This window comes from Accipiter gentilis, chromosome 8, assembly GCF_929443795.1.
Source record: "Accipiter gentilis chromosome 8, bAccGen1.1, whole genome shotgun sequence".
Classification (NCBI taxonomy): Eukaryota; Metazoa; Chordata; class Aves; order Accipitriformes; family Accipitridae; genus Astur; species Astur gentilis.
The window spans coordinates 37,923,523-37,936,196 of NC_064887.1; the positions used below are offsets into that span (position 1 = coordinate 37,923,523).

The 12,674-nt window shown below is 42.7% G+C and overlaps 2 protein-coding genes and 1 long non-coding RNA gene across 4 annotated transcripts in view; 1 reads left to right on the top strand and 2 right to left on the bottom strand.

Moving 5' to 3' along the window:
- Positions 1 to 163: 163 nt before the first annotated feature.
- TIMM13 (translocase of inner mitochondrial membrane 13) lies at positions 164 to 2,331 on the bottom strand. Of its 2 annotated transcripts, XR_007506863.1 has the most exons (4): positions 2,118 to 2,331; positions 1,859 to 1,927; positions 1,611 to 1,771; positions 164 to 1,516 (listed from the first exon to the last, which is right to left on the bottom strand). XR_007506863.1 is itself a non-coding variant. In XM_049807114.1 (3 exons), the coding sequence occupies exons 1-3, from the start codon at positions 2,253 to 2,255 to the stop codon at positions 1,673 to 1,675; spliced, it is 306 nt and encodes a 101-aa protein (XP_049663071.1). In that variant the 5' UTR covers positions 2,256 to 2,331; the 3' UTR covers positions 1,539 to 1,672. The 2 variants fall into 2 exon arrangements, 1 of the variants encoding a protein (XP_049663071.1); XM_049807114.1 differs by lacking the exon at positions 164 to 1,516 and having other exon boundaries at positions 1,539 to 1,771.
- A 103-nt stretch (positions 2,332 to 2,434) lies between these two features.
- On the top strand, positions 2,435 to 7,405 carry LOC126041778 (uncharacterized). The gene is made up of 3 exons (XR_007506988.1): positions 2,435 to 2,637; positions 6,084 to 6,145; positions 7,317 to 7,405. It is a non-coding gene; the product is annotated as an uncharacterized LOC126041778 (long non-coding RNA).
- Positions 4,882 to 12,674, bottom strand: part of LMNB2 (lamin B2) — a 39,633-nt gene continuing 31,840 nt past the window's right edge. The window contains exons 11-12 of the mRNA XM_049807963.1: positions 11,733 to 11,834; positions 4,882 to 10,492 (exon numbers count right to left, since the gene is read on the bottom strand). Coding sequence (XP_049663920.1) covers positions 10,451 to 10,492; positions 11,733 to 11,834 — 144 coding nt within the window. The 3' untranslated portion in view covers positions 4,882 to 10,450. The remainder of the gene's footprint in view (positions 10,493 to 11,732; positions 11,835 to 12,674) is intronic.

A 12,674-nucleotide genomic window follows, 5' to 3' on the forward strand; every position in this document is an offset into this window, starting at 1 on the left:
ATAGCCACACAGACCACTGTTCTGGTTAAGCTAGGTGGGAAAATTTCAAAGTGCTGAGATAGTGGCCCAAGGATACAACTTCTTCAGTGGGAAGTCAGGTCCCACTAGCCAGCATGAGGCACACAGACACCTCTGTTCACAAGAAAAAACAGAACAGCAGCTAGTACCCCAAACCCCTTCCTAGTCTTTGGCACTTAAGCTCTGCATTTTGGTATAGCAAGAGGTTTCTTCTTTCCCAACCTAGCTGGCAGTGAGATCCACCAGTTTCCCAGCTAGAGCACTAGCAAGGTGGAAGACTTGCTTCCAGGCACGGCTCAGCTCAAGATGGGTTCAGATCCATGGCTGGAACACTTGTAGGATGCTCCCATCAATGAGACGAGACTGCTGCACAGCCAGTACCACAAAATTCATACAGCCATAAAGAAAAGTAAAAAAGCTCTTAAGAAAACATGGCTGGAAAGCACTTTATTTTCAAGTAGTCATTCTGCCCAATATGGATGGGAAACTTCAGTTCAGTTTCAATTAGTCCAAATATTCAGTTATCTCCTAATAGTTTACCTTGTGTGAGAACACTTTAGTCCCTTCATAGGGGCTACCATATCAGGAGATTAAATGAAATCAGGTTCTCCCACATCCCTTTGAATGTCCTAGCAGGTAAGGAGACACCATCTTCTAGTCTCCCTCCTCCAGCAAACAGTGAAATATTTTATAAAACATAGAAGAGCTTCAAAAGAAGGGATTTCAAAAATCTCACTAGAGGGGCATGGGTGCTTTTAACCTCCAACACTCTCCTCTTCCAGCTGCTGTGCACACTGCTGACACAGCATAAACTGACCCTTCCAGGAGAGGTGTGTAAGCTGAGAACAATACAAAGCTCAGCCCCAAAGCAGACCCAAGTCCTCTGTTGCAGAAGTGCTCCTTCCTCAAAAAAATGAGGCCTAGAAGGTAGGCTGCAGGATGGAACGTCTGTGCCAGAGCCAAACCAGAAGTTACAGAACATCACAGCCACACAACACGTTTTATTCTATAAAGAAATCAACCTAAGTACTTCCCAACCCTTTTCATTCCCAGCTGTACTTGTACAACTGTTTGCAAAGCTGTGCTGCAAACCTAGTAAGCACACACCCCCCCCCCCCCGCCCCAACACACTGCTTGAGCTGAGTCAAAGCCTGCGACCCCAAAAGTGAGCCCCACACACAGCTATACAAATACAAGGGAAGAAAGAGCCAAGCGTGGCACGTGGAGCATCTTACGTCTGCTTTGCCACTGATGAAAAGGGACTGGGTAACTACCTGATGGCTGGGTCCATGCTTGCTTCCTGGGCAAGGGGACTGTGTTGCTGACTTGGCCCCCCTTTTCCACAGAAGGCTCCTTGCCTCTCGCAGCCCTTTCAGCAGGCATTAATAAACTGCTATATGCCTTGGCCAGTCCGGACCGTTGGGAAGGGCATGAAGCAAACCAAGCAGCTTACGGTGGCTCTCAAGGCTGGAAAATTCACTCGCTCCTGGGGCTGGTGCTAATAAAAGCCAATGGATGCAAAAGGTTCAGCGAGGGTTTATTGCTCTGCCACGGCAGGGGCTGGAAAGGCAGCAGGATTTCACCCCAACCACCTGGACTGGCCGCTCGTCTCTTCCCCACATGGTCCCTCCCCGGTCCAAGGAGCCGGGGCGCATCACATGTTGGCTCTCTCCCGCTGCAGCCGAGAGTTGTAGGCTCGGGAAACCGTGTTCCAGGCGTCCATGTACCGGTCCATGCACATGGCGATGCACTTCTGCGGGACAGAGAGCCCTCAGCGGTCGCCCCGGGGGTGGGGTGGGGGGTGGCCCGCGGGTCCCCGCGTCTCCCCGGCCTCGCTCACCTGCTCCGAGTTGTCGAGCGCGCCGCCGGGCTTCCCGATGCACTTCCGAAAGCACTTGTCCGTCATGCGCTGCGGAGAGACGGCGTGAGGGGGGCCGCGGGCCCCGGCCGGGGACAGCCGCCGCGCCGGGCCGGGCCGGCAGCCCCCGCCGCTATCGCGTCCCCCCGTCCCCGCACTGCTGAGGGGCGGCAGCAGGGCCGGGCTCCCCCGGGCCGCAGGGCAGCCCACCCCCCACCCCCCCGTCTCGGCCCCTCCTGACCTGCAAGAGCTCCTGTGCGTTGGCCACGGCGATCTGCACCTTCACCTGCTCCATGATGAGCCCCGGGTCCAGCTTCCCGCCACCGCCACCCCCGGAGCCGAAGTCGGAGCCGAAGTCGGAGCCGAAGCCGCTCTCCATGCCGCAAAGTCACCGCGGGCGGCGGCCCCCACGCTGCCGGCGAAATGGCGGCTCGCCGGGACTACGGCTCCCAGCGTGCACCGCGCCCGGCGGGCGGGGCGGCCGCCAGCGCGCCTCGCCGCTCCCAGAGTGCACCGCGCCGCGCTCCCCTCAGCCGCGGGCGGGGGGGTGCTCGGGCCCCTGGTGTCTCCTCAGAGGAGCCGGAGCCGGAGCCGGGGCTGGGCCGGAGTCCCCGGAGGCCGGCCTGCTCGCCGCGGTGCCCCGCGCCTGCACCCGAGGCGGCCGGGGACGCCGCCGGGGCGAGGGCAGAGGCCGATGTCCCGTGTGGGGATGAGTTTTGGTGTCACCAGCGGCTGTGGTGGAGGTGGCCCTGGGGAAGACGGTAAGTCCTGGGGCGGGAAACGCGCCTGCAGGGCTTGCAGTGGTAGTGCACCGGGGCAGCTCTGGGGGGGCTGGTTTCCCGGACGGCCAAGTAACTCCCCAGCTTCGTGTTGCCCAGCAGTGTGAATGGTTCCTTCCATGCAGCAACTAATAGGGTGAACCTTGCCATCAAACTTACTAAACCTTGTCAAACCACTGTTAAGCTTTGTTAGATTCCATCGAACTTATTGAACTCTGTCAAATTATTGTTTTACCTCAATAAAACAATATTGCTGCTTCTCTCTTTTGATGAGGTGCATTCCACTCATCCTCAACAACAGGCACATAGACCAAAATAGTGCAAATAGTTTTAAGAAGCAGCATTCTCCTGGATTAAATTACTCCTATGTTCACATTTCCCCTCTACTCTGCTCTAGGGGGGAGACCCCCACCTGCAGTACTGTGTCCAGCTCTGGAGCCCTCAGCACAGGAAAGACATGGAGCAGGTCCAGAGGAGGACCGCAGAGACGATCAGAGGCATGGATCAGAGCCTCTTCTATGAGGACAGGCTGAGAGAGTTGGGGTTGTTCAGCCTGGAGAAGAGAAGGCTCCAGGGAGGCCTTATTGCAGCCTTTGAATACTTAAAGGGGGCTTATAAGAAAGGGGGGACACGCTTTGTAGGAGGGCCTGTAGCAATAGGACAAGGGGTAATGGCTTTAAACTGAGAGAGGGTAGATTCAGGCTACATATAAGGAAGAAATTTTTTATGATGAGGGTGGTGAAACACTGGCACAGGTTGCCCAGAGACGTGGTCAATGCCCCATCCCTGGAAACATTCAAGGTCAGGTTAGACGGGCTCTGAGCAACCTGATCCAGTTGGAGACAACCCGGCCCATTGCAGGGGGGTTGGACTAGATGACCTTGAAAGGTCCCATGCAATCCAAACCATTCCATGATTCTGTAATTGCCAATTTATGTACTACGGTTTTCATCACCAAAGCTGGTCAAGAAAGGTCCCAATACCTTGCCTACAGTTTCCCAGCCACCAATGAAACCACAACTGCATCTAGTGATTTTCCAATCCAGAACTAACTTAGATTATTGAAATGTGATAAGGCTTACACACATTTCAAAGAGTATTGGGGCTAGTAAGAACATTGTAAAGACCACAGTAGGAGTAAAATGACAGTGCAACCTTGGACATGGAGCCCTTCTCAGTATGTGCATGCTAGTTTGCAAGCTCACTGCATCCAGGCAAAAGCCCATATTGAAATGCACCCGTTCCCCAAGCTCTCCCACCCATCCCTTCAGAATGCGGGTGGCTTGGCATTGGGCTGGACTGTCTGCCAGACCTGTGACGTTTTGCTGGTTAAATACAGCACAGCATTTGAGTATCATGTTTTAAGCGCAGCCCCACACACTGAGGCAACGGGAAGGGACTTAAACTGGGTTTACCACAGAGAAAAATGCTGCATAACTACATCCTGACATGAAATACGAGCACTATGATATGGGCTCCCTCCACAGACCAACTCCCTAGTGAATTTTCTCTTTGAGGATATGACGATGGTTCCCTCTGCCTTAGATGACTCAAGTAAGAGGCTCATACCCTTAAAGTCCACATTGATTCCAGGATGGTATATCCCCCATCAAGTAAGAATGCTGTGGGAGTTGGTAGAAGCACATGGGAGACAACACAGCTAGAGCTTTTTTCAGGAGTAGATGTTATGTGCAGAAAGGAGATCAGTGCTTATCTCTATGTGAGACAAGGAATGGAGCCTTACATCAAAGCTAGAGCCAAAACTACTCTCATCTTCACTAGCTAGAGCCCACACTCAGAAGACGGAATACTGTAAACTGTATTGTCCTGTCTGTGGGTCTGTCCATTAGAAAAAGAAACCATTCCTACACCTCTCAGAATTGTCATCAACTAGTGCTAAAGATGTGGTAGCTGGCAATGGTACAATTTTATAATGAGTACAGACTAGCAATAAGAAGTGGACTGAAAATTGAGCTAGGCTAGCAATGAACATGGCAACTCAGAGCAATGCTTCTGCCCATTTCCTAGTTCCTAAGAAGCAATCACTGCTGGGGCTCAGTATCTGCTCTTGTTCTCTCAAGTCAGGATCAAGTGGCCTAAATGGAAGCAACCCCTTCAGTGCAGGGGCTGTACAGGTAAGTGGGGTGACAAGCAAGGAAGGGGATATTTGTTTATCTGCTCCAGCTACTCAAGTTCTTCTGCTTTTCTTTGTGAGCGGTGCTATTGATCAGAGAGGACAGCACTTTCCGTGAGCACTGTGTCTGAGTACATTTTAAAGAAAAGCATTCATTAGCTTCTGGAGCTCGCCACACAATTCAGCTGACCTCTTTTAGGAGTGCAGATAGCTCATTGTCCCCTATCTCTCTACAAACAGGAAGGTCCCCTGGGATGAATCATCTCAAACGGCCCATGTGGCCTCTGTGTTGGTTAAATGAAAGAAGGAAGCAAAATGCAAAACATTTATTTGAGTGTGTTGTACAAAAAGTTTCCAGTCATAAAATGTATATTACAAATCATTGAAAAAGACAAGACATTTGGCATGCATATTCTAAAAAGAAAAAAACCCCACTTTGAAATGATAAAGTCTAGATCATTATGTAGTTTTCACAAGTTCCATGTGAACATTTTCATAACTTTGTCTTTGTATTTCAATTTACAACCTTTTCCACAATTCCTTATTTTAAAAACTTTAACCTTCCAAAAACTCATCTGCAGCAGCTGACCGGAGGTGGTCAGTTAAACTGACCAGTGACCTAGAACCAGAGCTATCCAAATAAAGATTGTGTTAAAAAAGAAAAATAAAAAAATAAATCACAGTTCAAGTCACAAGGCATCACTGTTATGAAAATAGAGTTCAACTGTATTTTGTGCCCAAATGGAAAGCGTTTTGGCTTAAACTTGTTTAAAATAGCTTATTGCTTGTAATTTTAGTGTAATGATGATCTGGGTAGCTGTAACACACAATAACATCTATCTTATCAACACGGAATCATCACTTCATTAAAAGCTATCTAGAAAATTTGGAAGTTCAATAGAACACATTTTATTTTCCTGAACTCCAAGTCGATTCACTGCTTGTGCTACTCTGAACAGAGTCTTTCAATATTAAGCATCCTTTTCACTCTCTAGACCTTAGCATTTCAAGAAAGGCATTATGTTTACAAGTAATAATTGCATGTAAATATGGTCTTGTATTAAAAAAAAAAAAAAACAAAAACCACTTTTAAATTATTTTAAACTGGTTTAAAGCTAAGCATATTGAAGGGCAAATAAAAATTCTGTTTCCCAGGCCATTTTAAGTGAGAAAAGAAACTCTCCAATATTAATTTGTCTTGACATTCAGCTAAAACAATGCTTTGAAAAATGCAATCACTATCTCACCTTCCACTCACTGGTTTACAACAAGGCTTTGTTTCCTGCTCACACAGGGTTTGGACCCAACAGTGGCAATAAAATCCAGTATCAAATATGGATATGCCTTTGTTTAGAGGTAAGACTTTCAAAAGAAGATACAGAAAGAAGAGAGAGAATGGCTTAACAGTGAGGAAGTGAGACAAGTGGCTACAAGAGATATAAAACAGCACTCATGTTTTCATACAGCATCAAAATCTTTCTGATGCATACAAAAGAAATAGATTCTCAAATGTTCTGGGATGTAGAGAGGATTTCTACAAGCCTCTTCTAACTAACCTCTGTTCAGGTTGCAGTTAAAGGGCCTTTATACAGGATGACCACTGGAAAGAAGAAAAAAGAGAGTATAAAAAACAGTAAGATCCCTGAACTGAACATGAGGTGTCCTGTTGCTCAAGGATAAACATGCACATTAAGTGATCTCCTTTCACAGTACAGTCTGCTTCACGCTGCAATACTATTTTCATGACTAATGCAAGCTGCAGACAAGCTCGTCTGGCTTTTACATTGCAGGTCATGGGAAGCAGATGTTTATTTTCTTCCTGAGACTTTTGGTTCCTGCTACAAAAACAAAATATGCCAGCCAACTCCCATCTAATGGCAAAATGGTGCTGAAAGCAAGTGATCGATCCATCAGTGTAAACTATTGTTTTTGTCAGGGAAAATCTAGAGTCCCGAACTAGCCTAAGTAGACACACTGGGAAATAAAGCTGTGCAGCAACAAAGGAATCATAGCCACTCTATTACTTGGAATAAGTCACTGCAACACAACAGATAAAGTAACAATTACAGAAGCAAGGAAGAAAGAAGTGGCATGAAATGTCAGAGGCTCTGTAACCGTATCTCAGTCTGCAGGACGCCACGTTACTGGCACTTCTGCAGATGAATGGACGCAGTCTGACACACACATTTTCACATGGTACAAACTTAGGAGTAGGTAGTATGCATTTATCATATTTTACATGAAATTATGTTATGATCTACACAATGAAATGATTGGCTTAACTATTCTGCTGCAGTTATGTCGTTATTCCTTCTCCATCTTAATCGGTGAGAATCATTTATGAATCATTTTTACTGTTTCATCCAGAATAAAGTTGCTTGGTTATTTTTCTGGAATAAGAACATCCATACAGGTAGTTACACTCAAGTAACTACTTTGATAAAAGCTGTACTGGTTAATTTCCCTAATCAGAGAAGCCTTAAAAATCAGTTTTCTCCTGACAAGTCAAATCTATTTCTCCTTCAAGGTCTACACCTGATATCAGACACTGGAGTAGAAATGCTGACTATCCTCCAGTTTCTTCAAGAATGGTTCACATACAGGATCAAATAGGAAAAGAGGGCAAGGGGACACTGGATTTTATTTAAACAAAAAGCTTTAATTATCCTGAAGAAAAAAAATAATCATTGAAAGACAGGGGGGGAAAAAAGAAAAAAAGAAACAATGCTTTTTGGTTTGGTAAAGCCAAAAATCCTCCCAGTATGGAACACCAGCTTTAAAGGGATAGTGCTGTTACACTGAAGCTCAGCAGCAAAAGCAAGAGGAAAGGATGGTGTCTAGAGAAAACGCACACACAAGAAGAAGGTAAGTGGAATACAGTAGTTTTTCTGTGTCTTATAATTTACAGCTAGGAATTCTCATATTTTTAGTAGCCTTTTAGAAGCACTGTGGCAACAGAATCACCCAGATATAGACTGTTGGCATTCAGCTTTTCCCACTATGTCAATCACTGTTTTATATAAACACCTGTTTACACCTAAACGGTACTGAAGAATAAAATAAACTGTTTCCAAAGTTAAAAGGACACAGTTCCAAATCTAAGGACAAATTCTGCTGACTTACTGAAGGGCACAATGCTCATCACAGAAGATCTGCAAGCACCAGTCCTTAAGGCTACAAGAAGATACATTCCCCATACAGTAGCTGTTAAGAAAACTATGGCTCAAGTAGCAAGAGGTTTTTCTTCATTCAAGCTGCCTTTCCTAGCCCATTCTTTACAGAAAAAAAAAAAAAAAAACCACAACAAAAAAACCAAAACCACAACACAGGAAAAAATGCAAATTAACTACACACTCATTGCCTTAGTATTTAAGATCACAGAACTATCTTAACATTTACAGGACAATCTTAAAGAGGAATAAGCAATCTGAAAACTGGCCAATGTAAAAAAAAAATAAATACAGATCCTTAGAAAAAAAAGCAAAAAGCCCTTAAACATTACGTAAGTATATTATAGAAGCTGTGGGTCAGAAAGGGAAATTCTATCCAGTGGTTGGAAGGTGCATTGCAAAAACACTTTCACATTGATTGCATTCATTTGCATAACAACAAATTTAGAAAAGGTAATTGATAACAGTATGTCTGAGAAACATAATTTCACTAGATACATTTTACAGAGAGATAGACATGATTTACTACATATTTAACCTTCTACTCAAGCAGAGTGGGAAAATTACGTTAGAAAAACGGCCAAGTATATCAAAAAGTTATCCCATTAGCCCAAATAGCCAAATCTTCAAACTGCTTTTTTGTAATGGATCTTCTGATAATGGACTAAAAACATAATTCTAAATTTCTATTCAGTAATTCAGACATCCCACTCAAATAGAGAAAAGTAGCATCTTTGATTTATTTTTAAATGGCAAAATAAATCCAGAAGCCTAAAAAGACCCCATTTGTTCCCACCCTGCTTGCATTACAAAGCCATCAGTCAAAGCCACTATACTGACTTTCTAGGTTACATCTGTCAGTCACAATACTGTTCAGAGAACATAATGTCCAAAAGCCACCGAAAACATCCAAACCTTGTAGCTTGTTTGATGAGTCTAAACTATTTGAATGACAAGATCAGAGTTCAAGAGTGCAGGTAAAAACAGGATTCTATGCTGGCATCAAACGGTATCCAAATTTTGTATCCAAACTAATAATCAGTGGAAAAAACATTTGCTTGTACAGTAGCCAATACATTCTTTGGAGCAGTCAAGTATTTTTCCTAGTGCTTAAAGATGCACTACTATGAATACTAAGCCTTATGGGAGTCAAGAGTTATCTTCACAGAAATGCAGCAGAAGAAACCTTAAGCTAAAAGGACATTGTCAGGTACGAAATGCATCATACTGAAATAAAAATCACCTGCTACTCATACAAAGCATTTTTTATAAAAAGCATGATTCTCCCTTCACTCACTCTTAGACTTTACTTCGAGCATTTGAACATTGCAAAGTAATGCTTATGTCCTGAACAGCAGCAGTTCCTTTTAACTTTATAAAAAAGTCATTAAACTATTTCTGTCGTATTTTGCAAATACTGCTCCTTAAGATATCTGACAATACCCCTTTGAATATAAGAGAAGTATGAACAAGCTACATCTAGCTCTGATTTTAAAAGTCAACATTTACACAGGATAACCTTTAAAATCCCCAATATTTATCATTGCCAAAAGTGAAAATATTTTTAACATCTAAAATCTTAATAATTCTGTTTAATGCTAGATATGTCAAAAGCATTAAATCATGATGTTTAACATCATAAATACTTTATATCACAACTTGCATCCATGATTTAATAAGGTCTCATTTGTGACAATGTCAAAATCCCCTGAAAACAAACCAGCTAAACCTCTGGTTTTGACACTTCCATACCTTAAGAGATGGTGTATATATTCAGTAAGCAGAACCTATCATTCTCCATCTTCTGAAATAATGATATGGAGCGAAGGTGTTGACAGACTCGGATGTTTTTACCACTAGGCTGTCAAACCCTGGAGTAGGACAAAATGCCATAGTCCTGAGCCAAGAATGTCTAAAATGCAGCTTCCCTTTGTTACTTCCATTGGTGGAGTAGCATTCTTCATGAACTTGGGGTCTAATTTTCCTAAGCTGGGCACTGCTGAGGATACCAGGCAAGATACTACCATTTCTTAAAGTATGGAGGAAACACTACTGTGAATCTCTCCTGGGGACGTGCAGATAAAAAATGAATTTAAGAAGCATGTTCAAGTTATCCTGGTTATTTATGCAATTATAGATTTACCATATACTCAAGGAGTCTCATCCCATTTTAGCTAAAAATTTCTTTCCTGCTGCAGGTTTGTACATAAGACTTTAAACTCCGTATGGGGAAAAATACTGTATTCCAATATAGTGTTTCAACAAAGAGGGAAAAATAAAGAAATCTATTAAAAATTCTGGCAGTTTTGTTCAGTAAAGGTTTTTTTTTTTGAATTTTTTTTTATAAAAAGGTACCAAGGAATAAGCTTCAAAGAAATCAGATGATGCATATAAAAATAGTTTTCAGTGGCTCTGGAGGGAAAAAAACAGCAAAAATAAAAGGAAATAAATGAAAAAAAAAATAGCAAGTAATAGTTTCTTTTTTCTTTCTTCACATCACTGAGCATCCTCTAGAAGTTGTTCTGGGATCCCCCTAAAATAAGACAGATATAGTTGAACTCAATCTTACTAGCTTTTCATATTTTAAGCCTAGACTCTGGTTATCATCTCAGTTGTTAAAAGCATTTTTTTTGTAGTTTAGTTATACTCGGGGAACATCAAAACTATAGAGAAAGCATAGCACACGTCACAGTCCACTAGATTAAGACACTGCTACTCTAGTTCTGGTTTTCTATGGTAGTTTGAGTGGTTATAATCTCCATACTTTCAACACTGATGCAATGACAAAATTAAAATCATGATGTCATCAGCTTTAGAACAGGAAGTTCCTTCCTTTATTTCAAAGGATGTTTCCATTTGAGAGAGATCTATGCTGCGAAGCTCCTTCTTTGGGTAAAAAAAAATGTTTTTGTTTCAGTTGCTTTATACTACAAATACACTGCTCAATCTCCTGGAGACCAAAAAAAACTTTCAGAACTCAACTTCAAGCCTGCACAGAATGAGTTCTTTGTGAAAAGAGCTACTAATGGTCACCGATCAGGAGAACAAATCGCTTGAGTTTCAAATAAATTTTAAATATTTTCTGCTACCACCTGTATGAAGTATCTTTTTCCTTTTCACTCTGCCGACTGCTGGTCAGTTACTTCACAGTACTTAACTAAGGGTTATGAAAACATACAGGTGGTATTATTAAGAAAAGCCAAGTTTATTTCAGATGTAGCAGGTATGTACTATCAGAAATAAACCAATAAGCTGAAGCTTGCAGCAACAGAAGCACTCCCTCCTTCCTGGTTTTTAGTGGTTGTATTTCCCAGTGGTTATACCCAATGGTTATATTCTGCTTACAGCAAGAATCCCACAGACTCTTTTTTATAGAGAAGCAAATACTGGAATGGGAGGAACACCGACTGCTAAAACTAATCTTACTAACCCTAAAATTAGTCTATGTCATTGCAGTGCTGTAAATCTGTGATCTGTTGCATGCTTCCATAGATACCCTGCCATCCTGACCTGACGTTAGCCACTGCTTGAGCTGTACCACTATTGATTCAAGCAGTAATTCCTGGAAGAATCACTCACATTTTACTCTCTGTGCATTGTAGCAATGCTGCAGGGTTGCAAGCCACTCCGAGATCACCCTCTGCAAGCATCCGTTGGAGAAACGGACCAGGAAGCTCAGAGCTAGCAAAAGTTGAAGGCAACCCCCTAAGTCTTATGCCTGATTAATCTAGCCAATGAGGCACAAGTAAAACATCTGGTCCGCATCTTATTACCTGTTGGTTGAAAAGGTCTTCCTCTCCAAACTCTGCTTCATCCTCTTCCTCTTCGTTCTCTCGCACGACTACTGATTTAGTAACGCTTCTCACTGCAACTTCCTACACAAAATGATAGATAAGATGGCCAGTAGTCTCTCTCAAGTTTTTGCTATACCATCAATATAATACCCCTATTAAATTTTGGAGGGTTTAAAGCAACTTGCCCTAGAATTAACATTAGCTATGCAAGCAAATACTGGTAATATCCTGCAAACCACAGCAACATTCCTATTTCTATCCACTAAAAGGCATGGTAATGTAATTTAGCTTCAGGAGTTTTCTTTCATTACCTAGGGATCTGAGAAGAAGCAGCCATGGTCATTAGTCCATTTTATACAAGCTTATAGCAGACTCGGCTAGGAGCTGTCTGAGATATAGCGTGAGAAACTAAAGTTTCTCAGTATGATTACATAGCATTAAGAATATTCCTAATTTCTACTAAATATTCTATATTAATTGATATATCAATTATCAGGACAGTCTTCCAAACCAGGGACCAAAAAGAATTCTAACACCCCAGGAAGCTTCCTTTATTACTGAATTACTTTTAACACTTCTTAGTAGTAAGAAATTCTTCTGTACACTTACACCCTTGAAATCATATATGCAAATTGCTACTTGTGGAAAAAGTCATGCTAAACATACACTTCTAAGTGGGGATACTAAAGGTAACCACAGTGGTAAAAGACATGGATTTGAAATTTTTTCAGACACTAGTTTAACTGTTTCTATTTGAATACTAAGCCACTTAGCTTTCTACTTGTACAAACTACCCTCCCTCCTACCTTGTCTTGTGCTGCTCTTCCTGCACAAAGTGCTTCCACAGAATTGCCAACAAGAAAGGCAGCATGAAAACTGATACAACTGTGGTCTGTTTCACTTTCCTATTTCTATCAGATC